This window comes from Morone saxatilis, unplaced genomic scaffold, assembly GCF_004916995.1.
Source record: "Morone saxatilis isolate NCDOM2014 unplaced genomic scaffold, NCSU_SB_2.0 Contig11, whole genome shotgun sequence".
Taxonomy (NCBI): domain Eukaryota; kingdom Metazoa; phylum Chordata; class Actinopteri; family Moronidae; genus Morone; species Morone saxatilis.
This window is the reverse complement of record NW_023339663.1, coordinates 25,363,775-25,391,164: the sequence shown is the minus strand read 5'-3', so window position 1 is coordinate 25,391,164 and position 27,390 is coordinate 25,363,775. Positions and strand designations below refer to the sequence as shown.

General features: G+C 39.9%; 1 protein-coding gene across 1 annotated transcript in view; it reads right to left on the bottom strand.

The window, feature by feature from the left end:
• Positions 1–6,485: 6,485 nt before the first annotated feature.
• LOC118343386 (solute carrier organic anion transporter family member 3A1-like) overlaps positions 6,486–27,390 on the bottom strand; it is a 23,834-nt gene continuing 2,929 nt past the window's right edge. Inside the window, exons 2-10 of the mRNA XM_035682183.1 lie at positions 26,222–26,681; positions 12,988–13,086; positions 12,467–12,736; positions 12,075–12,239; positions 11,680–11,878; positions 10,778–10,913; positions 10,435–10,607; positions 9,126–9,190; positions 6,486–8,785 (exon numbers count right to left, since the gene is read on the bottom strand). Of these exons, the coding sequence (XP_035538076.1) occupies positions 8,409–8,785; positions 9,126–9,190; positions 10,435–10,607; positions 10,778–10,913; positions 11,680–11,878; positions 12,075–12,239; positions 12,467–12,736; positions 12,988–13,086; positions 26,222–26,681 (1,944 nt within the window). The 3' untranslated portion in view covers positions 6,486–8,408. The remainder of the gene's footprint in view (positions 8,786–9,125; positions 9,191–10,434; positions 10,608–10,777; positions 10,914–11,679; positions 11,879–12,074; positions 12,240–12,466; positions 12,737–12,987; positions 13,087–26,221; positions 26,682–27,390) is intronic.

Genomic DNA, 27,390 nt, shown 5'->3' with positions numbered 1-27,390 from the left:
ACCCTCTCATTTTTCTACCACAGGACCAAATGTCATTCAAAGGAAAGACACTTCTTTGTCCTTCACAGCGGCACATTTCCTCAGACTGAGAACACTGTCCGTTATTTTGATTGATCACGTATTTGTATCTATTCATAGAGGCCAGATTCATCATTCCAATTTGTCAAGTTGCTGGAGTGCTGAGTTAATTATGTGCAGGAGAGCTACAAAAAGAGGACAACCTCCTGTTTAGACTCATCTGAGGTTTCCCTACCCTCACCTCGGCTCCAAACGAGCAGCCAAAGCTTCACTGGGCTACAGGAGCTGCTTGGCACCATGGGTAATTAGTGTGATGAATGCTTTAGCGGAACAAATAGTGGCAGTCGCCTGTCTCGCTCATCGTGTGGCTGTGCTGTCGTAGCTCAGGGGCTGCAGGCTCATCAGGGTAATGGATGATTCTGCAACAGGACTATCCCTCAACCAACAGCGCCGCTACTGAGCAGGAAACAGAGTTTTACAGGTTTTTTTTCTGCCTGAAACAGTGATTCTTACTTTCCTAAAGGCACCTATGCTGGTTATGAATGTCAGGTGCAGGCTTGGAAGGTTACTAACAACCAATAACAGTTTAGTCTGGAAATATGCAATGAAGAAAGTCTTTTTTTAAGGCCTGGACACAGGAAATGCAACTTGACACATTATTATAAATATATTTTTGTGATGTGGATATGCAAACATCTCCATACTAATCCTCTGTGGGATTCTTTTCCATGCCTGGGGTGTAGAGCCGTCTCTGCTGAAATGATGGATCACATTATTAGATTAGAGGAGAGCAAGGACAGCCCGCAACTGGATTTGCAATTCACAGCCTCTTTTGTACATGGACCTTTTCTGCATCAAAAGGATAATTGGCCCGTTGTCACTGAGTCAGAGATTGTTTTTTTAACAATGCGGGGAACCTTGCAATAAATCAGGTCAGCTGTCGGAGCCACGTCACAAGACAAGGCATTAGTCAAATATGCAGAATAATCCTTTTTGCATACAGCGTAGGGAGGAATACATCATCATTTATTTGAAGTGAGGAAAGTCCAGATATCCTAATTTTTCCAACAAATGAAGGGCACATGGTGATTTTGTCTTCTGCATGAAACCTGAGGGCAGAGACAGCCATGAAGGTCTGGCTCTTTGTGCTGTCATTTCAGTACCAGCTAATGGCCTGTGCTTACTCTCTGCCTTGACTTTTCAACCCACTGTGACAGTGAATAATATGCGGCACATAAGGCTGAATTCTCAGCCATGTCATCCATGTAGCGGAAGCTGAATAGGTTGACTGCCACAGACAGGTAATCCATAGCTATATCAGTAAAAAAAACACAAGTTCAGTGAAATGTTTCGATAGCAGCCAGACCCACAGCTAACAGAGCGTGAAAGACAGACGAGGTCGTGCAAAGGTTATTTCTGGGTCCAGGAGGTGAGACTTTGGGGATGTGGACACGTCAGTCCAGCAGAGTCCTCGGGTCAATGTGAAGACAAGTGGAAGACACATTTCTCTGTCAGCACGCAGAGAGCCCGCACGGGTTCAGGCTTTTGTCGTGAAGTCCCAAGTCATTGAGTCAATAGCCAAGGAACATGACACAACCTCTCACAGTCACTCGGCATCAAGTGGAACAGGGAATGGCATGCTTTCCATTTCACTGCACCGTGGCCCTGGCAAGACCCCGTCTGCACTCGAGAAACAGGAGAGGTCTCAGGCCCAGCTCTCGCATAAAAGCAACGCTGCAACCTGGCCCTGAACACGTACATCGCTTCCTCAAAGCAGCGGTACAAGGTGATCCACCGGTCAATCCATAACCCCGGCTATTATCTCCACTGGCTGTTGTAGCGCAGCAGGGAGGCCTGGGGATAACCAGAGGGCTAGAATGACAGGAAATTAGATCATGGCAAAGCACAAGCACATTTCGATCAGGATTTATCTTCCTCTGTCAGTGCGTTTAGAGGGGAAAAAGAAAATGTGACCTTTCAACTTCTCTGACAAAGCACTGACCAAGTGAATGCAGCCCTTTACCACAAGCATGGCTCTGCATGTCATATGGCAAACTACATCATAGCATCTGTGCTTGAAAGAAATGTCTAAACAAATAAAGATTAAGTATGTTATATTCTCCATATCACCATCTAAGGCAACATTTTTACGGCCAACACATTTTTAATAGTGACCCCACGTTACAGGCTGTATATGTACAGTAAATGAGCTGTCAGCACTTCAGCCAGTTTGGTTTTAGATTGTTTCGTTCATAATCAATTTTAGAGTCCTGAGAAGGTAATATGATATTTTGAAATATATTTTCTTCTTCTTTTCTGTCTTGTTAATCAGCTCACAACCGCTCAGGTTTATCATTGGGCCCCTTGTGGGATCCCAACCCCTCTGGCTAACATGCAAGCATGGCTGCACACCTTCAGTTTTTTTCTTCAACCATTCTTAGATTTAACCATTATCTGGTGAAAAGTATTTGTTTGTTGATAATAGTCAGGCAGAAAAGGCCATATTAAAAACAAAAATAGTATATTTAATGTATTTACAATAAACATACAATCATGTAATCTTTTCCAAGAAATATACAGAACATAAAGCTTTTAAATATAAATTCATATAATTTAAAGAAAAAAGAAAACAAATTAAAGAAGCAATAGAGCATATCTAAAAATCTTTAGTGATGCTTTGAAAATATAGGTGATATTTTCCTATTTCAATGCCCTTTACTTTTCAAAGGTCCTCCTGCAAAGAGCCATGAAATTCACACATTGAATACCACCGACAACATAATCAAATACATCACTCTAAAACCGTCACTAACATGGTTAGCACGTGGTTTCACTTGAATCAAAGGCAACATGCTGCCTAAAGGCTCAAACCGAAGGATTATCTATCTACATACGAAGAGTTTGCTTCCAAAATAACATACATCATTTACAAAATGTGACTATCCATAAGAAATAATTGACAGCAACAAAAACAAATTATGGACCTATTTACAGGACAGCTGTCCATTGATGTTAAAATGTCTCTTTAATGATAAATCTCGGGACTTTTTTTGTCTGAAAATGTTGTATTTTGGCAGTAAACTCTTCATATGTCAATACTTCTGTCACTAAAGATTCCACTATAAAAGTCATCCTGCTGTTACCACAAGGCAAGGTCATCAAAAGAGAATAATGAGAAAAATAGGATGTAAAAAAACATTTATGCTCCAAAGTTATTTTTTCATCACAAGGCAAAACAGTCCTGGCGCCGCAGGTGAATACAAGGTCAAGCAAGCGCTGTCACACTTGCCAGCGCATTAGACAGACCTAGAATATGTTGGCTTCTTCTTCGCGAGTGTTGAATGTTACAGTGCACAGGTTGATATGGCACAACATAGGCTCCCATCAGAAAGTCTCAGAGTAGAGCTTAATATCCAGGCACAGGTGCAGGACTGCTATCAGTGAAGTTTGGCTGATTTTCTACAGTCAACCTTATCTACTGTACAATGTCAGGCTAATAGCTTAACATTGGTGCCACTTATTTCAAGCAAAGTATTGTTTTTATTTGGACCAAAGCAACAAACAGTTATCAGCTTTGCCACTGATGGAAAGAGAGATTAATCTAAATTAGACAATACCTTCACTAGTAGAAAAGTCCTACATATTAACAGTTATTACATCCTAAATAATACTGTTTTCTAGACCCATATACAATATTTTATAGGCAATATGTTTTTGGGACACTTTTGTATGATATGGTGAAAGTAAGTGGAGGGATATCACAGAAAGGCTACATACAGCTGGAGGATCTGCTCGGAGCTCCAGCGTGGTGAGACAAAGTACTCTGCAGGACATTACAGAACACTTCTATGGTGTCACTTTGGCACTTGTATGGCACTATTATATACAAAGGAGTCAGCACTATGACACACTGGACATTACAGTTATCAAAGACAGCGCCACCTTTTGGGGGTTGCTGGAGGAGGAGATGGTGGCCAGCTGGTAATGTTAGGTAACACCTCCCTCCCTGTTTCTTTTTGAATTGTTTGTACATCTCAGCATAATGTCCGGCTGTCCTGAATGTCTCACTAGGAGCCAGTCCTCCCATCAGGGACTGTCAAATTTTGAGCTTGGAAACAGTTTCAAACACTACCTAATCGGTGCCCAAACATTCTTCCAGTTTAAGAATTTAAGTCTCACTGCGATTCAAAAAATCTGTATTTATACCCTTGTAGTTCACATCAAACCAAGCAGACATTAGTTTAGTCTGGTCTGGTTTGGCAAGGCTCTGTATTGAATGTAGGTCCATTGTTGATCTTCAACATTTTCCAGCTGCTTTCCCCATTTGATATAATATTCTCTTTATTTTTTATGATGCTTAAGCACCATCAATGTATAGTTTAAATCTTATACTACTAACTAAACTAAACAAACTAAATACATGTGAGTAGTGTGGACCCAAAATAATTTCCACCATTTACAAAAAAAAAAACAAAAATAAGAGTGGCAGCATAAAATTAAACTGAATCATAGAACTTTGTAGGTGGATTTTTAGGAAATACGCTGCTTTCTGGCCAATAGTTAGATACCACTCTCATGTCTGTGTATTAAGCACAAAGATGGAAAATGGGGAAACAGCTACCCTGGCTGCCGTAACAAAATCCATCTATGAACACCTCTCAAGCTGCCCTATTAACAGCATATATCTTTTTTGTTTAACCCGAACAACAACCAGTACAGTGACTTCCTGGAGATTTTGTCACTGTGTAGTTGCCAGTAGGGTTGGGGGTTGGGTACCGAACCTGGTACTTTTAAAGGTACCGACTGAATTACGTAAGTACTACCAAGTACTTTTTCACAGTAAATCAATCAGTGCCAAATTTTGGTACCTGTCGAAAGAGTAATTTCTAGTATAGAGAGAAAAAGAGAGAGAGCGAGACTACATCACCACTGCAGCTTGTTCAAGTTACAGTTAGTCAGCGCAATGGCGAGCCGAAAGCGGACGCAAGCATGGTTACACTCACTGCAATGCTTGTAATGCAAAATTCAAACGTGGCTATCTAAAATGAGGAAACAACTGTTCAAAAACAAAACGTATCTAAAAGCTGAGGAATGCTCCGTGTTTGATGAAAGCCAAACCCCCTCCAGTAACCGCAGCTATCATTAGCACACCTGCAGCCAGTGCCGTAGAACCTCGATAGACAAAAAAACTTTATGTGAGGCATTGACATCTTCAGGTTATTTATTAACTAGTTGGATAAATTGTTGTTGGAGATAATTGGGATTTTTCACTGCCGTAGATGATAGCACTTACACTGGCATTAGCCAACACTTTCTTGCCAACATGCTATTTAATAAGCTAAAACAGTACGTGAAACCAATAGTATGCGAATCGGTAGTTTTGCAAGTATGCAAGTAGTGAGAGAAGTTTGGAATTCTTTTTTACAACTAAAATTGCATTTTGTTATTACAGAGAGAGCACAGAATGAAAAAAGGTACCATTGGGTACCAAATTCCAAGTAGCAGTATCAGTTCAAATGTTAATGGTACCCAACCCTAGTTGTCAGGCAACCCCTTGGGCAACAGCGTCATTTTCAGTTTTTGTATGTATTAATCAAACGTGATATAATATATTAATAAACAAGCTTCAGAAGTGTTGGCAGGTGGAAATTGTTTGACTTTTGGACAGAGCCAGGCTTGTCTCTCGCCATTTCAAGTTTTTATGCTAAGCTACAGACATGAGATTGGTATCAATCATCTAACATTTGGCAAGAAGGTAAACCAAGTTTATTTACCAAAATGTTGAACTACTCCTTTAACCCCCACCTCCAAACATCAAAGGGATTACACATTTTGGAAATGAAATCTATTGTGATGGTGAGTGGCTGGACAAAGGTCCATATTTTTGATGCAAAACATAGTAAATACTTACAAAGTAAGCCAGGAAAAACAATATATTCTCTATATAAACTGGATATGTCAGAAATCAGAATCCCATAGAATTCCTAACAAAAAATTATTGAAATAAAACAAACAATAAACATCTGTGTTTAGACAATCACTGCAGTGTGAGTGATTATTCAGCTGAGGTTTGCTCATCACAATGCAGTATGCATTATAAAGCTTTTCCATGGTCTAAAATAGAATTTAGAGGCCATTCGAGTTAAATGTGTATTTAACTATTACCATGGCCACCAAACCACAGAATCTGTGCAGCTTAGTAACATACTGAATATTTCTTTTATATTATTGCATGCATTACCAGCATGCTTTTAATTGAACTAATTCTGGCTGGACACTGTGCGTCATGCTATGCTGTATGCTCGGTCACTGCTATGGCTGTGTCTTCTGACCGTAGCAGCCTCACATCATCCATGTCTCACTGGCTTGACTTGGCGTTCTGCTTAAATGCTCTTCAATCTCAGTCCCTCCGCTACGCCCTGAGCAAATTTGCTGCTGGTACGTGATTCTATTCAGTGGAAGGCCCGCCCCCATCTGCCTCCACCTGCTTTGGCCCTACTACACACACACCCTAGAGAGTCTTATTTGCAGTGTTCCCTGCTTGTTATTTATCATGTTGCTATGTATTCCATGCATTACTGCTGCAGGGCATCCCCAAGAGTAGAATTACACCACCAAGTCAAACTGTATTTCTGTCTCGATTTGCCATTTACACAAGTGTTCCTGGCAGAATTATAATGGTGGTACGGTCAAATCAGTGGTTAAGAAGATAGTCATGTAACTGAAATGTCACAAGTTCAGTTACTGAGTCAGCTCATGTGTCATCATCATCATTAATTAGCTATACGCCTACGTAGAAGTTTGCTTTTGGAATTTGCGCCTAATTTCTATAACTGTCAAAGAGAAAAAGTTAATATCAACAAAATGGTGTGTAGTTTTTAAAAAAGAAACATTTCTGTAGCTCTGAAACAGAAAATTACTCTCACAATCTTATCGAGCATTCATAGCAAAACTCCACACTATGACACAGTAAAGGGATAATTACGTACTGGCTCTACCTTCAACAAATCTCCTAAAGTGCCCTCCAGAACAAGAATGGACCAATTACACTGAAAGCTGGTGAGAAAGACTCTATTCCTTGGTTTTTAAAATCTGAACAATATGTGCAACAACTCAAACTGAAGAGTTTGGTTCCAAAATGGGATATTATCCACCCTCTGGAGAACAGAGCCCTCTACTCCTGAAAAAATGACAAAATGAAAAATAAAATCAGTTTCTGTTACAAATATTGTTGTAATCTTCATTTCTGGTTTTAGAAGATATTGCACAATAAGCTAAGCAATATGATTTATTTACAAAACTAAATCTTTCATTAATTTTCCACTGCTTACTGTATCTGGGTTTGGCTCACTGGAGTTGAGATTAAAGAAACGTGCAGTTATTGTATAATTGGTTTGAAATTAATTGGCTTCATTTTAGGCTAGAGGGGTCAGTATTTAGTCTGTACTACTTTTATACTTTGACTCTGCCCTCTCCTCTGAACTGAAGCTTTAACGATGTATCCAGGAAATCGGGCCGCATTGAGTCACAACCAGGTGTTGATTTCCTTTATTATTATTCTAAATTACTTGGATTATGCCTATCCCCTGGCCAGTATCCTATTTGTCAGGCCTCTGTAGACAATGCATCTCTATCTTTCCCTATTTTTTATGTTAAATTTAAATCTTCTAAACAAGTCTGTTAATAAGTCTGTGGAAAGGTTGCCTAGTATGTTCTGCATGTCTGGAAAAGTGCTCTAACCATGAGCTAAAATATGCATCATCTAATGATGAACGACCTGTCCTTTCTATCTTACATCTGGACCTGAGAAGTACTTCCTTCTAAAGGAAAATAAACTGTCTAATAAAGCTAATGAATAACCAAAATTTCAGACCTCTGCTTCTCAAAGAGCTCTGGCCTTGTAATAAATCTAAACCTAATATGACGCCAATTTGAACTGAACAGTGGATCATTCCAGAGGTGTCCTGGTGTATTAGTGGTATGACGCATTAAATGCAATGTCCCTGGTTCACATTTGGCTGGGAACATTTGTTGCGTGCCTTTTCTCCTTTCTTTCCTAATGTTTGCTGTCAATCTCTATTCTGCTGTCAAATTAAGGGAAAAAAAACTAAAATAACCGCAAGAAATGTTTTCAAGTCAGCTTATGATTTTGTCTGACAAAAAATGGACCAAATCATATGTATTTCAGTTTAAAAAAACATTAAGTGCAATGTGGATATAGAGCATTTTGGGAAACTCTTCATTTTTTTTCACTATGTCTGATGTTTTGGGTGAGAAGAAGCTAAGACCCTTACTGACAACATTCTTCTAAACTGATACGACACCAAAGACACATCGCACATCAGTTGCACATTAACAGCCTCAGTATGCAATCCCATTGCAGACCGCCACTATAAAACTGACTCCATGTTGTCACACATCTCATGGTCCTCCAGGTTGTATATGAACTTTGTCCTGTTGGCTGGGTTCTGGGTGATCTCTTTGCCTAAATTGTCCAGAGTCACATTGGAGGCGAAGAGTTCGGTGGGTGTGAGGTAACCCTCGCTGTTCTTGATGTATTTCCTGTAGTTCTTTCTCAAGCACTGCCACGTGGTGGTGTACAGGATGAAGGCTGACGACTTGAGGACAATGGCGATGCTGACATACAGATGCCTGTAGGCCACATTGTCGTACAGCATACATGCTCCCTTCTCGCCGCAGACGGTGCTCCAGAACAGACAGGTGGAGTCGATGCCCATGCCGAAGATCAGAGGGGGAGGGATGAAGCCTGGTGCAGGAGGGGATTGTGGACAGACAGCAGGTCAATAGGTCAAAAAGCATACCAGTTTGAGTTCAGGTTTCCTTTATATCCACACAGACAGACCAATGAAATTCATTTCAACCAGGGTGAAAAATTGCTCTGACATTTAAATCTCAGAACAAAACTACAGGGCAACAGTGAACATGTCATGAACACATCAGATAGGACAAACACTGCAGTGTGAGACTTATTACAGAATGTGTAACCATAGAAAAATCAAGAACAAATAATTGTTTTTGTGGATATAATTGCAGAAAAGTAAAGTATACAAAGCGAATACATTAATTTAATGTTAAAAACTGCTTACCTATCAGTCTCAGGAGCAGGAACAGAACTCCAAGGGCATAAGATTTAAGCTCTGGGCTTACAGTTCTGAAAAAACAAAGACAGAATTGGCATAAATGGTGTGTACTGGTAACCGGAGCATAGAAAGTTTCATTCCCAGTGAGGTCAAGCAAGCTGTAGACCTAAGAGCTTAGCCTGATTATCTTAATAATTATCTGATCATTTATAAAAAATTATGGAAAACTTAGGTCTGATTTCTGTATCTTTTCTTTCAATTATGATAACATTCTTCACGCCAAAGTAGTTGCTGTACTTTGGGGACATGGAGAAAATGCAACAACAAAGTTTGAAATCAGTTGAATTGTAAACTAGCTAACAGTTTAGCCAGAATATCTACCACTTTATTTATTGGTAAAATATAGTGAGCACACACATGCAAAATAATCTTTCCTTATTACACAGGAAAACTATGCACACAACTGCGGGAAATACAGCAGGTGGGGTCATTGGTCTATGAAAGCAGTTCAGTAACTTTACCATTTGCAAGAAACCCGGGTGTTTGTTTGATGGAATAGGTCTACATTTTGGGAATATTATTAGCTTTCTTGTCAAAACTTAGATGAAAAGGTTGATACCACTCTCAGATCTGTACAATACATATGAAGCTACAGTCAGCAGCCAGTTAGCTTAGCTTAGCATAAAGTCTGGAACCAGGTGGGGGGAAAGTAGTGTAACTACTTCTGCTTCATGTCTGTCTCCTGGCAACCCGACGACAAGACTCCTGCACATACCTCCACTGTAAATGTTTTTACACTTTTCTTTAGGTTATCGTTCAGATTAAACAAAAGATAACGTGTTAATTAGTGATCCTTAGAGTTGCTCGTAGGTGGACTTTGTTAGCTTTGGACAGAGTAGGCTGTTTCCCCTTTTCCAGACTTACACTCAGAAAAGCTAACCAGCAGCTGTCTGCAGCTTTTTAGTTACCACAAACACATTAAAATCCTGGTTATTATATCCGTAATAATTTAATGTACGGTGTAATTCTACTGAAATATGATAACAAGTATAAAAGTATGTCCTAAGTCGTACTAAACACAAAGTATTCTTTAATATATAGACAGATATAATTGACTATATTTATCTAGAGTGATATTCAAAGCCATTTGCTCACCTGTCTGTTATGTACCCCACAATGTTCTTTGACTCTGTGTATAACATAATGTTACCATGTGTGTCAGTATGACTGAAGTGAATCTGACTCCATCATTTTGCCATGAATGTCAACGGCTCCCTCTTGTGGGCAGTCTATGCATAGCATCAGGTCTCCTTACCTGATAAGGATGATGACAGAGGGTGTCTGGGCCATAGCTCCGATCATGCTGCACACACAGATAACACATAGGAAGGTGAGGAAGGCCTGCTGACAGCCTGGACTGGGACACTTCCCTGGTAAAGCCACCGCATCTTCACTGGTGCTGGATATACACGTACAGCTGGTCAGGTTCTGATGAAAAAAGAGGAAATTAGATCAAAATGTTGTTATCTTACTGTGAATATGGAGACCTAAAGTAGGAATTCTGCACCGTATTTATGTATGTATCTATGTGTGTAGTCTCCAGTCTACAAGCTAGTCATAGCGGTCTTGTTTTAGTGTGTGTTAACTTTTGCACTCACTGGTTTGATGCAGCCAGCGAAGCAGGCTGAGAGGTAGGTGACTCCGTTGGAGCCACAGACAGGGCTCACTGATGCTGTGTAGCAGTTACAGTTATTGATGCACGGTGACTCAGGTCGCTGCCAGGACCGCAGCGTCCTATGGAGGAGGTCAAAGGTCATGTTAGGGAGTATATTGTAATATATTTTGTGTACAATGTTCACATCAAATGGGAATAACCACAGGACAACTTCATTCAAAACAAACTTTTCCTGTAGACATTCACTCACTTTTGTATCATTTCAAGCCTGCATAGACATTAGTTCATTTTTAAAGAGTAAGTCAGCACTTGACATACATAAAGCACTCTATGGGCTGAACATCCGACATCCGTCAAATGCATAACACCAGAATTACAGCATGTTTTAAAGTTTTAACCCATAGAGTACAGTGCAGAGGCAGTTTACTCCACAGTAAACACTGACAGTGCTTATGTCTGCTATCTGACATTTGGAACATCATATTACAGATATAAAGCATTGCTGATATTTTACTGTTAATGCACAAGAGAAGTTCAATAAATTAGCAACAAAACCTCCCAGCTTCATCATCTTGTCTCTTAGTGACAAAAAGGTTATTTTTGGCTTATTTAAAGTCTCTTACACAAGGCCTGAATCCTGTATTAATACACCAGTATTATGTAAACAGGAATGGTTAAAGTGGTAATAGCTATTAAAGCTATATCTAAACAAAAAAGTTGCAGTACATTGTATTGTTTGTCAATTTTATTTTTTTGTATTTTGTCATATTCTTATTAGCATGCTAGTGCAAGTCATGCATAACTAGAATATGTTTCTTGAAAAAATGCATACAAGCAATACAATAACTTGTTCATTCATTCACAAAAGGAGGCGTCCCTGCTTACTCGTTGCCGTAGGCGACAGTCACCCCGGCGACAGGTCCGGTGTCACAGCCCAGGAAAAGAAAAGAGACATAGCAGGCAGTGGACACCAGGTTGACCAGCATGGCCATTCGGACAGCGCCCAAAGCTGACAGGTTCAGTTTCTTCACCAGCAGACCCCCGAGGAAGATACCCAGACAGGCACAGGGGATGGCCGTCATACCTGGGGAGGGGAAGACAAAGATGTCCAATGTTTTTACTGGCATTTTCCTTAGTATATGTTTCTGCACTGCACAAATGTTGTCATTATATTAAACAATATATAAATTCTCCATGATATAAAATTAGTTTTATTATGTCCTAAACCTGTGTGCCCTGAAGGTTTAATGCTAAAATACACAAGATTATGATCCGCCTACCTAGCAGCTGATTGGCTGAGGAGGTGGTAAGGTTGAACTGCTGCTCCAGGTATTTTCCCAGGAAGGCAGCAAAGCCAGCAACCACAGCAATCTCCATGCAGGCTGCCAATGTGATGCAGCTGAACACCGGATTAGAGAGAAGGTGCCTTGTTACCCGGGGGATTACTGGGTCGATGGAGAAAAAGAAAATGGAGAAAATAGGATACAATAAGTAGTAGAACGGGTACCGTTAGAGAGACAGAAAAAACAGAGAAAAGGGTTAGGAAGGACAAAAAAATGATAATTTCTGAGGAATTTGATTGACAATCAAATCTCATATTCTATTTCCAAATTTCCCGCTTTTCTTCAGCCATTTTTTCTCAGGATATCCTCCCTTCTGTTCTCCTTCTCACCTCTCAGATGCTCACAAACTGAGAGTCCGCTGTTTATATCAAAGCCATGAATGGCCCCGTTGGGTTTAGAGCCCTGGTACTCCAGGGTCAGGGAAGAAGGCAGCATGGCCTGCTCACTCTCCCCTCCACCATCCATGTCCTGCTCGTCCAGCGACTGGGGGAAGCCAAACATGAAGAGGGCTGACACGAAGAGTAAGGCACCGCAGAGAAGGAAGCCGGCCCACCACGCCCCGATCCAGCGAGGGTCATCTGGGGTGATGTCCAGTGTACCTGGAAAGGAGGTAGGGGAATATACCACAACGGATGAGTGTTGAATGAAATTTTATAGATCAATATGAAAAAATTGGATTCCAGTAGAAGTAAATTCTGCCTGTTAATTTAATGTTTCTATTGTGGTACAATATTGTTGTTGTTCTTAATTTTCCCAGTATGGTCAATAGTTTATCTACAGCAACAAAAATGAACAAAATTCAAGAATATATCTCAAGAATTTCAAAGAAAGAAAGCAGCTGCCAACTCACTGGTGTCGATGAAGACAGCATCAACATAGACTTTGGTACAGACAGAACCTAAGATGAAGCCACAGGCCGGGCCAAACACTAGTGTTGAAAATAAAATACCTGCAAGACAAACAGAGAAAGCATAAAAGAGTAAGTTAGTTAAAATGAAAACAGCAACAGCAAAAACTCAGCAGCAATGTTTTAGTATAAAATCATAAAATTAACATTTATTTTTGCAGTATTTGGTTCACTTTAGCTTAGTTTAGTTGTACAGTAATAATTACAACAATAATTAAAAAAAATTAAATCTACCCACTGTCCATCAACCAGAAGTGCACTTCACCTCATATTTCAGTAGAGGGCAGCATTGTATCTAAAGTGTCCATTACTAAGGCCCTTTTATTAAATGTGTGGTAACATGGCGCTTCCTACCACAGAGAACACTTCTGCTGTTAAATCCACTGTATGACTAGAACCAAATGTGTTCTAGTCAAGGAAAGATTATGTGTTGAATCTATGCCAAGGGACTTTTTTTGGGGATTTATTAACTGTCACTGTAATATGCAGCTCATAGGTTGCACAGTGTAATTGATCTAAGACTAGATTATCAAGCAGGATCATAAATAATCAAGCAGGAAATGGGTTCTTAGTGTTAGAGCTGTGGGGAACCACTGATGCACTAGCTCCAGTTGACTTACTCTGGAAAGCAACGCTGCCCTGTTTCGGCCCAGAGGCTGAGAGGTTTCCAGTAAGCAACAGCAGAGTGTGCAGGACCCTGTGTGTGCATGTGTGTGTGGCAGTGAAACTCAGTTATCCATGCCGGTGGTACATGGAACAATAGGAGTGAGCTCCAGTAGCCTAACTGCTAATAACCAAGGCTATAGAGTAAAGGAGGCAGTTCCCCACTGATAGAATGACAGAGTCAGTAATTTTTTCTGTGAAGGATGTAATGATTAGTGCTGTGGTTGTAACCAGAGATAAATCTGAGAGTGGACCGGCGGCTTCATTTTTTATAGTGTTATTAATGCATTTCTAAAGATGAATCTCCAAAATATGAGAAACAAAAATTGTTTCAAGCTGCCTTTTTGATTTCTGGTCACTGTTTCAGCACAGAAACACATTTTATCCATAATTCTTTTAGAGGGCATTCAGGCATTTGTATTCCCTTATGAGAGATATGCAGTAGAGAGATGACAAGAAATGAGGAATGCCAGACTCAAACCAGGAACACTGTGATTCATGATCAGTACGTTAAATACCCAGGCCAGCATGAAGCCCCATCCATAATTCGTATGTCAGATTTTGGGTCTTCAGGGCCACAGACGACCAAATATTTATAACAGTAACTCTAATAAATAAAGTCAGAAGCCTCAGTCCTAACCATAAAACATAGAATGTTGTATATATAAATATGCATATGCTTAACGGTGGACATAACAGTTTTGTAAAGATTTGTGAATATTAGTAGTGCAAAACCAAAACGACATCGTCCAGTTTCCACGTTGATGTTTTCAATAAGACTAACTAAGTGCTAACATTGGCTGAGTCAAACTAAACATGAAGTACAGCTCATGAGAATTTTATTTTGTCAAAAAAGAAAAGGACCAATTCAAAATTTGACCTGATGATGGTGCTGGATGAATGTCTGTACAAAAGTCAACTTGCCAGCTGGTACAGTATGTAAAAATAGTCCAAAATCCAAAAAAAGGTCGTAATTAAAAACCTAGGCATGTGTAAGGTAAGAGTGTGATCTGCTATTGGTTGTTTAGCGCAGATATCATGAACAGTGCCTGAATTGGACCAACATTTTCAGCGCTGTTTTCTCAGCGTATGTTCACAAAAAGATGCAGTAAGGTTTTTGTTTTTGTTATTTTAAAGATCAGACTCTACTCTGCCTCTGATTGGCTCTGACCCTGACATTTTTTTCTAAGTCTAACCATCTCATTCCATCCCTAACTAACCTGCCAGCTGGTGGGGGGAATAAAATCAAGCATTACGCAGGTGTTTAGGGGTGCGTACCTAGACTCACCAAAATGTGCGAGTACGCAATGAGAAGTAAGGGTATTTACGTGGACAAAAATCAGAAGTGTTGATTCTCAGTAACAGTGAGTACTGGCCCATTTTAGGCAGTGATATTATATAATAAAAAAAGACATACTGCAGCTGCACAGTACAGGACAATAGACAGAATAACAGTACACTGACACAAACGGTACAGAGCAGAGTGAAAAGACAGATAAAAAAAAAAATGTATGAGAACCATAAATGATATACTTTATATGTCATTCCATTAAGCTACACTGTACTAAGATACACTAAACTGTGACAATAGACTCAGGTACACCCTCCCTCTCTCCGTCTGACTTTCTCTGTCAGCTAGATGCATTCTGTTCATTTCAGCAGAGTCACTTATGCCAGCGGGGCTGAAGTCAGGTGACAGAGGAGTTCTGGGGTTACAACAGGGCCAACTTGACCACCCAACCAATGAACAAACTCTCATGTCCAACTCTGTCTTCCACTAGGATCAAATCATAGACAAACACGGGACAACACAACTAATCCATAATGTATATGATGCAGGGAAACCAGCGGAAATTCTTGGACAGCCAGTCTTATCTACAATATACCAAAGCTCCATATTTTCTGAACGTCGCTGTGGGCACAATGTCCTGTATACACTGGAATAAGGTAAGAGCTTGGAGAGGCCTTCAAAGTGAAGCAGCTGATGACAATAGCAGCAATAAGCATGATGACGGAGAATTCCCAGTAAGCTTTGTTATGCCGTGAGAAAAGACAGAGAGCTCATAATCCTATAGCAACAGCTGCTAGACACCCATCAGGAGAAGCATTCAGGACTGCTGCCAGTCTGTTGTCTGCACTCAACAGTCGGTACATCTAAGGCCATTTCCGTGGAGACCCGGCTGGGGGCTCATGGCAGCAAAAGAATGTATGTAGTGAGGGACTAGAGCTTTAACTATACACAACTGCGTGTAGTAAAAACTACATACATATAAATATTTTCTTGACTCACATATTAAAGTATGCTTAAAGTGTCTTTGCTGGAAAAAAACTAAACAAAAAAACCTACATCTATAAAGTAATGTGAAATTCTAATAACTTTTTAAATTCTATAATAAGTAAACTGGTCTAATAAAATGTAAGTTTTCAGAAATAATAAATGGCAATGGATTTGGGTTTAATAATTTATATATATATGTATATTTGTATGTGACTATACAATGGTAGGTTTATGTACATATTAAGTGTGACTGAAACCACAGGATTTTTATAATTTTTTAAACCTGTAAAATTATTTTAAAAAATGTCAAGAGAAAGTGAACAATGACTTTAAGTCATATTATTTTTTTACATTTTAATGTATTGAACTGTTGAAATAAAAATTGCCTCAATGTAATTTGACAAATTCTGCAAACAGCAACCATTAGAATAATGTTGGAAATATGTCGTTCACACATTTCTAAATACATTAATTATAAAAATCAATGCCTGTGAGGTTAATTTTCAGAGGACTGGATTAACTTCTGAATGCTCATGAGAGGCAGAATGTAAATTTCTCTGGATTTATTGACTTTGGAATGATTGCAGTCTAGCTGTGGATGAAACCTGCAGATTCATTCAGTGTCTTCAGTTGAGCTACAGTGTAACAGTACATATCAATTGATTGATGGCTTTGGAAAATAGAATCAGCAGAGTAGGCACAGAGAAATGTAGAACTAACCTTTGAGAGTGATCATCCTGAGAAAGCTTATTTAGCAGTGAGGCAGTTAAAACACTCAGGAAATCACACACAGGTATAAAAATAACAACACAAATTATAAATATTACATTAACTTAGTCTCATCAAGTTGGTACAACGTATTCAAGGATTTGACTCCCCTATCTTTCTACTTATCTTTTTTATCTCTTTTAAAAACTAAAGAAAATATAGCGTCAGTCATTTCTAAAATTGCCCAAACAATAATAATCTTATTTTGGAACCAAATTCTTGATTTGTGAATACTGACAGGATGAAGTAAATGCCACAGATGTTTGCACTGTTTGAGAAGTTTTATGAACCTGTATATTTTTTGTCCAGAATGAATTTAAGCTCACATCACCGTTGCCAATATAACACAAGCAATATCTATGACAAAAGGTAAGCGCAAATGGTTTAAAAGGGCAGAGATGACAGTTGGCTGACATGGGGGAATTAAATCTGACACCGCCTCAAACACACACAGTAGGCTGTTTTAGCAGTACATGCTTTACCCCGGAGATGCTGTGCACACTAAATATTTCCACCTTAATGGATTTCCATTGTTTCTATGCAAAAAAACTGACTGCTGTTGTATCTTATACCTGCTGTGTCTGAGCGCTGGGACAATGGACATGCACACAACCAGCTAGAGATAAAGGAAAAGGTACATTAATACAAACTAAGAGAAGATGAGTTTATTTTCTCTGATCACTTATTTCTTATATTTCTTATTCCTTTCACACTGTAGCACCAAAGTAACTTTCTGACACATGAACCTTGATGACTGAAACTAGCTGTAAGAGAAATGTATAATTCACGTACAGACACTCTGGGAGAGCTTAGAGCTTTAGAGATATCCATGTAAAACTCTGGCAGCTTGTTTGACCCAGCCATGTGTAAATGGCAGGTGGAGACACTTCACTTAAGCTGAGAGCTTGTAGAGGATTCGACAGCTCCTCCTTAATGTGAGATTGTATCCATCTCCACCTGAACCCGACAGTAGTTTGTTCCTAAAACATTAGTTTTACTATTAATATAATACACACATAATAATAATATAAAAAGAAAAATAAATAATAATAATATGCTGTTTGTTCAGTAATGCAGACTCTCTGAACCCAGTTTTGTTTAAACCAGGGGTTCCCAAACATTTTCATGTCAAGGACACCCACAATAGATGCACATTAGATCACTGACCCCCAATTTGAAAATATTTTGTCTTAATCCTCTCTGAATAATGTTTTTACTTTTAGGTTCCAAGATTGTAAATAAATTATAATATAAATATGAAATAAAGATTGTAATAAATAAAGACCAGAAGCACATTTTTCTTACTCATTTACATATATCGGGGGAAAAAAATATTTTACAGAATAATGCACATTCATTATCAACACAAATTACAGCCTCAGATATATTATAGTTAAAGGTCCAGTGTGTAACATTTAAGAGGATTTATTGGCAGCAATGGAATATAATATTCAGGTATTTTCATTCGTGTATAATCACCTGAGTGTCCTCAAAAGCTCTGATTACAGTGCATATGTGGCTCTACTGTATTTTACTCAGACTCAGTGTGTATTTAAAAGAGTGTAATGGTGGGTAGCTCAGTTTACCCACTTTTACAACAAGCGGTCACAAACTGATTTGTATAGGCTATATATTTGAGTTCTTTTGGAATACCAATAAAAATCAACTGTAGTCTATTGGGTCACTTTTATTGTTAACATTACATTACATTTGGTCTAATAAAAACAGAAGATATGAAAATCAGGCTCAACATGATGATTGCCGGTGACCTCGTCTGTGTTTTGTACCAGGCTGTCATAAATGCAGCAGAGGCAAGGTCATACTGTGTGAGACAGGGCTCCTCTACCTGCTCACACTGCCAGCACATGAATCATTTCTCACTCAGACTCACATTATGGCACGGTTCAATCACTGGCACTTTGTGTCTTGGCAAAGGTGGTCTTAAGAGGTGCACATATAAAACAACCTGGGCTGGTCTGAACAGACAGTGTGTGCTGAGTCAGCGTCCATACCTTCCTCTGCTGTCCTACAGTGGAAGAGTAATAACTCCACTGGAGTAAAAACATTTTGCTGCAGTGGACTCTCCGCTTGCAGCCTCACAGCTTCATTACACGCATTACAGCAATGAATAGAGGCTAAGATATGAGGCAGGAGGAGAGAAGCTGACCCAGCGGCTGCAGAGTTGGACCCCTCAGGCTCCGACTGCTCTTTTACTTTACAGTACTGTTATGTACATGGAGGTTACTGTACTTTACACTCCTGTACTGTAATATGATTTATTGTTGCTGCAATTTAGCACTCTGCTCCAGATCTTCAACACTGCTGTCCAGCTTAGTCTGAGGTACTTTTGTGCATTCACATAATAATGAGAAGGTTGTGCTGAACAGCAAGTGTATTGTTAGTTTCTTAAATGTTTAAATTAATAACAAACTTCTAACTAATGTTAGAAAAAATCAGATGATTAGTCTGACTAACTACACACTTCTAATAACAAGGCTGACAGTTCACGCCTACTGGTTCCGTAAGGCTGTACTTTGACACAGCAATGATTTGAGCAAAATGCTAAAATCAACATGCTAACACGCTGATGTTTAGCAGATATGTTTACTGTATTCATTGCCTTAGGACCAGTATAGAGGATTTAGTGCCATGTAGTGGTGAGATTGCAGAATGCAACCAACTGAAACCCCCTGACTCAACCAAGCATGTAAGAGAAACTATGGTGGCTGTGAAAAACGGGAAAGGCCCTATCTACAGCCAGTGTTTGGTTGGTCTGTTCTGGGCTACTGTAGAAAATATGGTGGTTCAACATGGTGTACTTCATGGAAGAGGACCCGCTCCCTCTGTAGACAAAAATTGCTAATTCTTAGGCAGAACTATTCCTATATTCAGAAGATTATACACTAATAACTAATACATACCTATATTCAGTTTCTGCCAATAGATCCTGCTAAATGTTACACACTGGACCTTTAAGCATATTATCATGCCCATATTTTGGAATTAGCACTAAACATAAAGTACAGCTGATACTGATACTACTGAAGTAATGGTCTTAAAACAAAGCACTGCACAAAATGAAATTCTGACCCGATAATGGTGCTAGAAGAAAAGTTAAGGGATCACCAGTGTTATCACAATTCATCCTGAGGGGAACGTGAATGCGTCCAACAAATGTCAAGGCAATCCAGCAGTTGTTGTCATTTGACACGCCATAAATGTTAACCATATGGTGGTGCTAGATCTTACCAACATCAGTAAGATTCATCCTCTGGGCACCATGAATGTCTGCACAAACCGTCATAGCAATCCATCAGTTGATGAGAAATGTCAGCCTGGACCAGAGGGGTGGGCTGACCAACAGGTCAACACTAGAGGCATGCTGCTAATGTGGCTAAACATTTGCATTTCTGACACAGCAAATACATGGAAACCAAGCGAAAACGGAAGAGTAGTCTACTGAATTTGGCTGTAGTGTTGCTGTGATGTTCACATACACCTGACTTTATAGCAAAACAAGATTTACATTTCCCATTAGCAAGATACAAACATTTACACAGCACCACATTTTAAACCCCATTAGGATGTAAAGCAGAGACTATTTGAAGCTACATTATTGTAAAAAAGGCACAGAGCATGAATACTCTAATTGAATAGCTGTTTTTTTGTTAGAGGCTCTGTAAGTGATACAATTGATACAAGGGTAAGTTGCCTTTGCTTGGGGTATCAGTCAAGCAGTAGACAGCAATCAATAATCCAATTACAGTCCTGCTCGGACATTATACTATAGTCCACAGAGCTCAGGAGCTGGTTAGTCTTTCTGTAGGAAGCTAGTTTCTCCTTAGATCAAGAACATATCATAGCTGATCATATAAGCTACAGGTCAAGACTTAAAATTATATATATATGTACTGTATCCACCAAGTTTGTTCTCACTGAAATATCTCAACTATTATTGGATGGTTTGTCCATAGTGCCCAGGGGATGAATGCTAATGACTTTGGTGATCCCCTTACTCTTCCTGTAGGGCCACCACACCTGGTTGACATTTGTGGTTATCCATGTAATGTCTTGACTGCTTGTGTTGGACTTTCATGTAGTCATCATTGGGTCAAAGTATTCATTTTTGCTGTTGCTAATGTTAGCATGCCATCATGATAAACTAAGATGGTGAACATTATAGCTGCTAAACATCACTAATGTGTGCTCATGTTAGCAGAGTGCCTTAGTAAAGACTCACAGAGCTGCCAGTGTGGCTGTAGACTCTGGACACTTTCCATCACACAGATCCCACTCTTCATTGCTTATGCTGCAGTGTATCACTGCTGCATTACTACACTTTTTAATCTATTTTTGTTTTCCTCTCAGCTGCCAGAAGGCACAATGATCTGTTGGCCAGCTAACTGAAAAGGTAGTCACTGTTTCTTTTTTCCAGCCTGCTGTCTGATCTGTTGCTAGGACAGAACAGAACACATACACAGAGAAGTACCGGACACTAAATGAAAACGTACTCAACATTTGAGCAAGAACAGATACAGGACAGGTGCATGCTGGGGGATTTGTGCCATGACAACTGTGAAGTGTTTCCTGGTTTGCTCTTGAGTATTCCCAGTGTCCTCAATCTCTCTTTGAGGCAGTATTGATCCATGTGGGGTGAAGATGTGGTCACAACAGAGCAGCCTCCCTTTCAATCATCTGGTTTGTTAGCGAGCCTGTGGAGAGCTGCTGCTTTAATATTTAATCGTATGGTTAGATGTTTGCTAAACATCTCCTAACTGCTTTTCTGTTACGTTGCATTATTCAGGGGTTTTCTTACAATGTTACCGTCTCTTCACACGTCAAGCTCGTCAAACAGTGCCACTGCATAGAGACCAGGAAAAGGAAGCAGCAGAAATACAACTAAGCAGCACATAACACATGTACTGTATAAAGACCGGGGCGCCGTGCAATTACCGAGCAACAACAGACAACCCAGCAGTCACATTGTAGGAGGTAACCATGGCAATCAATATGCCTCGATTGTCAAAAAACAGAGTACAGAGAGGGGGTGGTGGAGAGAAAAGAATAATAGACTATCTGTAAGTGTCAAAGGAAGAAGCTTGGGGGATGTTATGAAAGAAACAGTTCCTCATGGACTGGCAAAGGCCACGGCTCACTGAGCCAGGACACAGCAGTGGCCACGATAAGAAATCAGAGTCAAGATTTCAGACAGCTGAGGAGTGAGAAAAGAGCAACAAATGGTGGTACTTTTTAAGGTTGCAGTTAAGAGACGTCCTTGGTTGACTGACTGGACTGTCAGATCCAGTACATCACAAGGCTAACATAAACAGACAAACACAATCAGATTCATGCTTACAGGCAGTTCTGACTCTGAAAGTCCAACTGAAATCACAGTTAGTGATCCCTTATTGCTCTAAAAAATCATGCCAGAGCACTTTATAAAATGTTAATGTTTTTGGCATAATTTGAAGGACTGAAATATTTTGTACAGAAATTCATGGTCACAAGAGGATGAATCCTTGACCTTTACTCTAGCACCACCAGGTGGTCAAAGTTTTTATGTATCCTGTACTTTGGTGATGTGGCTCAATACCTGCAACGTCAGCATGGTTAGCATTATCAGTGTGAGCACAGGTTAGCACAGCTGTAGACTCTTAGTCTTGCTTTACTATGAATTTAATTTAAGAATTGTTTTCTCAAACCAAAAGCAGGACGAGTCATTTAAAACACGTAATTTTCAGAACAGGTATGCTTTAGCCAGAGAAAAAGAAAACAAACAAAAATGCAGTGGATTTTCTATTGGACCTGAACTACAAATTTTGGACTACTACTACTGAAGAAACTTAACACAAACAGGGAGAACGTGCAAAGCATGAAGGACATTCAGGACCTTCCTGATGAGTAGACACTGATAACCACTGAACCACTGTGCTGCCAAACTGATGGATGTAATGTATTCTAAAATGTTACATAAGGAATAAATAGGGAATTTTGGAGATGCTAAATGTGTAGTTGTGCTAATGAGTTATCACATTTTAGTGAGGCAATGTAGAATTAACCCATCATATTCAGTAAAGTGCAGTAGATTCCTTTAAATTTTCTAAAGTAGCAAAGAAATAGGCCTATCAAGTGTAATGTCTAACATCAGGCATCTGGTATGAGTTGGCCTCTAGCCAAGCGGGGGGTAGGGTGGGTTGTTAGGTGCTGTGCTAGCCTTGTTTGCCCTCCTTCCTTTCCTCCATCCTCCGTCCAGCCCTCCCTCCCTCCCTCATCTCCTCCACTCTGAGCACTGCTGGCAGAGACTGTGCAGATCAAAGCATGCACAGAACAAACCGCAGGCCCTCTCACCCTGCAAGAGGTCTGCATTGAAACGCAAGCAGGGACGACGCAACTAGCCAAGGACTAGCAGAGAGGCATGTGAGCAGGAGGAATTAGCCCCACGGTGGCCAAAAATACTTTAATTTTGTTTTCTTTTAGTGCCTTCATTCCTCCCATAAGGGCAGATATAAATTGACCAGTGTATTTCCCTACTATCAGTTAAACTGTAAATACATTTTAGTTAACCAAACACACATTCACAGAAGAACCAAAGCTTGTATGGGGAAAAAACTCCACATAATTGGCTGAAATGTATCAAAACACGAACAAATAAATATGTTTTAACATTTTACTAATAATTGGAGTTTTTGTATTTGTTTTTCTCTCGTCCTCTGTCTCATTCACTCCATCTCCCCAGATGGAGCTCTGCTACTAGCAGGTCGCTGAGCGGTGAGAAGAACAGTAATGGCACATACTGTAGCCTCAGTGCCTGTCTCTGTACTGTTGCCTTGGTAACTTTGGCAGACAGGCTGTAATGTGTGTTATGTCGACCTCTTGGTTTCTGCTGTAAGTATAACTGCAGTCTCTGTTCCTGGCCACTGAAGTTGGGAATAAAGTGCTTTGCTCAATTTCCCCTTCAACACTGACAATACAGGAAACATGGGCTCTTTAAATTAAATTATTAGTCAGTAATCTTCTGCTCAAGACTGCTTTCCAACATTAAACACACACTCCTTGATCGTATCGCCATACCCAACAGTGCCCCAAAAATCTACAAATGAGCTTTTTCAAAACAGAAACAATGACCTGGGGCACAATTTGGGTGCTATAATGAAATGAATTTAGTATTAAGAATATTATTTATTGTTACATAATACCCATGGCACAAATTAGCCACTGTACTTACATCAGCAACATGGTAGTGTATGACACCATTCCACAAAGAAGAGTATAAAATAGGCCAAGTATTGATGGACTAATGCATCCTCTCACACATAACTGACATGTTTAATAGCCAGAGATATTTCCATCCACAGGCCAAAGTCATTATCTGCGCAGGACAGAGCTAAGTCAATACTATGCAGTACACTACCACAGAAACAGGCCTGTCTCAATCGCCTTAAATGACATACCGTAATAGTGTATATATTTATATTTTCATTAAATCAAGAAATAAAATTGTGTACACTTGTATAATTAAAATGCATCTCTTATTTCTGTCTAAATCAGAGCAGCAAAAATGTTATACATCATTTGTAATGTGAGAAGTTCATGTATGTTGCAGCGATAATAAATACACACTGATGTACTTTTATTCAAGCTGTTAAAGATATTCCTATTATGATCTGGACACAAAACTATATGAACAAACTACAAAAACTACAAACTACTCAGTCTGTGAGTCAGATTACTAAACATGACAATGGCAAAAGGGACACACACAAACTCTGACACTGCATGACACACAATAGGTCTTGATGTAGGATAGAGGAGATGACAGGGTAAATGTCTTATTTTAGAATGATATACTTCCTTTATATCCTTTTACTCCTGATGGCCTTCTGAGCATTCCTGCACACTCAGTGACCAACACTAACTATTTCAGAATACTGATGAAGTAACTGAAGTTGTTTTATTGTTGTACAAATTGTGACAATGTGCAGCTCAATCCCCAAAAGGTCAAATCTGGCCTCATGATATCTAACGAGCTGTGGTATGCTCAAGTGCCGCTTTCCATTTATTGTGATTTGATTGTGAGCACATTTGTATCTACAGGCACTTCACATTAAAACCTGCCTTAGCTCCCATCCACTGCTTTCTCTTTTACTTAGGAATACTTTGCTGCATGTGCACCTGTCATTAACAGCTTGTTTAACTAATCATGACTAATTATGATTCCGTGAAGATTATGTCAGTAAGATTTTGTTTCATAATATTATAATCTTATAATTCTATACTAATAATGAACCATTTACGGAGTGCTGATCATTCACTGCACACGTGAATGATTAATGTCACAGTCATGTTTTAATTATGCCAACATAATGATCCCATTCATTTTCATCGATATTGTGATTGTAAAGGTTTTATTATGCCATTAGCCTTCTTATTACTTCCAGCCAACTGGAACGCAAGTCAGACAAATGCAAGAGCTTGAAAAATCAAGCTGTTGCCAGTTGTTGTTGTCCTTATAGCTCACCTGGTAAAGTCCTTGATGCAGTGGCCATGGGTTTTTGGGGAATACACTTCTCTTTGTTGCCAAGAATTAGATGAGAAGATTGTTACCACCAGTGTGCATGCACTTAATATGGAGCTAGAGCCAGCAAGCGATTAGCTTAATTTAGCATGAAAGCTGGAAACAAAGGGAAACAGTTAACCTTGCTCTCTCCATAGTTAAACAAAATCTAACTACCAGCACATTTAACTTTTACTAATCAACAAGTTATATCTACTTTGTTATGCTAATTGAGCGTAACCTAATTGCGTGCTGGCTCCAGCTTCATGTTTAGTGTATAGTCTTAAGAGTGATAAATATTTATAAGAGTTACTTTATTGTCCCTGTGGGGAACATCACCTTTTCACTCTGATTATTAATTTTACACACACACAGAAAACCTATACACATGGAATTGAACTGGCACCTCTCCAGCTCCCAGTATTGACTGGTGGGCTTGAACCAGCCACCCCCCAGTCCCCAAGCCAAGTCCCTATGGACTAAGCTACCCCTGTTCCCAAATTGAGTGATGCCAATCTTCTTATCCTACTCTCAGCAAGAAAGCACTTCAGCATGTGTCACTGACATTAAGGCACTGTTTGGTCCTCAGTTTCGCCTCTGATTCTGATTTAGTTGCTAGTTCCAAAATGTCCTTCCTATGTATTGTTTATATTGCTGAATTGGTAAATTGTTCAGGATCTGCAACATATTCATCACATCATAATTGTTTCTGTGGCTTTGTGGTGTTTGAGTAAGCTTTTAAGTGGGAAAGAAGAGCTTTCAGTCAGCAGTGATGGGAGCTACAGAGCGGTCATTGGCGCTTCAGTACTGCATGTTCTGTTCAGGTTGAGAAACACCTTTAAACAATAACGACTATAAACACAGACATGATAACCAGCTTGTATGTCTCAGTTTTACAGCTCAGTGCTACTCACCTATATACAGCGAGGAGTCCTTCCTGTGTACATGGTCATCGATGTAAGACACTCCCAGAGGCTGGACAGGTGTGGCCCCGATGCCCAACAGGACCTGGGCTCCGATCAGCAGAAGGTACATCATGTTGGTGTTGGCTCTGTTGCCACATTTAAACCCAGAGTCTCGGTTCTCTGACCTGGAGGTGTTGGAGCAGACATCCCTGCCGTCCTCAGCGTGCCACGAGTCCCCAGCCTCGTACTCATACTGATGAGTCAGGAACTCTGGCAGGGCTGACAGCAGTGCCCCCAACGCCATGACAATCCCTCCACAGCCAATCAGGCGGGGTCTGTGGGCCTTGGCGCCAAAGTAGCTGACAAACAGGATGAGGGCCAGGTTGCCGATTTCGAAGCTGCTGGCAATGACGCCCACATCGGCACTCTGGAGGTTGAAGCGTCTCTCCAGAGTGGTCAGAACACTTACCTGTCAGGGAGAGAGGGAGAGAGAGAGAGAGAGCAAGTGTTATAGAGTGTTTTTACAACTAGCAGCCTTTTAGGACCGCAAATGACATCATAGCCAACCCACTGACTTTTTAATGCAGGTTTATACACTGATTTTATCAGCAATTAATAGAGTACAGTTTCTACTAATCTGTCACAAGTATACATTTTATATATTTTCCCTTCTATTAAAATGTTTGTGTAAACAAATAATGCAGGGCATTGAGCTTCAGGTGTTATTCAGTTAAAGCAGGTATGAAAAAGCCATCTGCCACTCAAACCAACAACAGCAACCTGTTGATTGCACACAAAAGCTGAATTGAACATCTTCATCCCCACCATCCTCTTCCTCCACCCGAAACAAGCCTAAGGCTAGCCTGATGCCAGCCTGGGAGAGAGGGAAATGTGCATGTGTGTGGCTTTAGGCAAGAAACTTCTTGCAGCTGTTCTAATTATCAAACGGACACAAACACCTCGAACCGGCTGTGTTCTGGGTGTGTTTAAGTGAGCATCAAAATGGGATCATGTACAGGACTGACAATAAAACATTGGTCGGGAGTTATTTTAAGCTTTTATTAATCATTCATCCACAGCAAGGTGCAGTAGCCTCAAGACTTCTTCAAGCTCTTCCAGCTAAAAAAGGAGAATGACTGTAATGTCAGTGAAATCGTACGGATCATGTATATTATCCA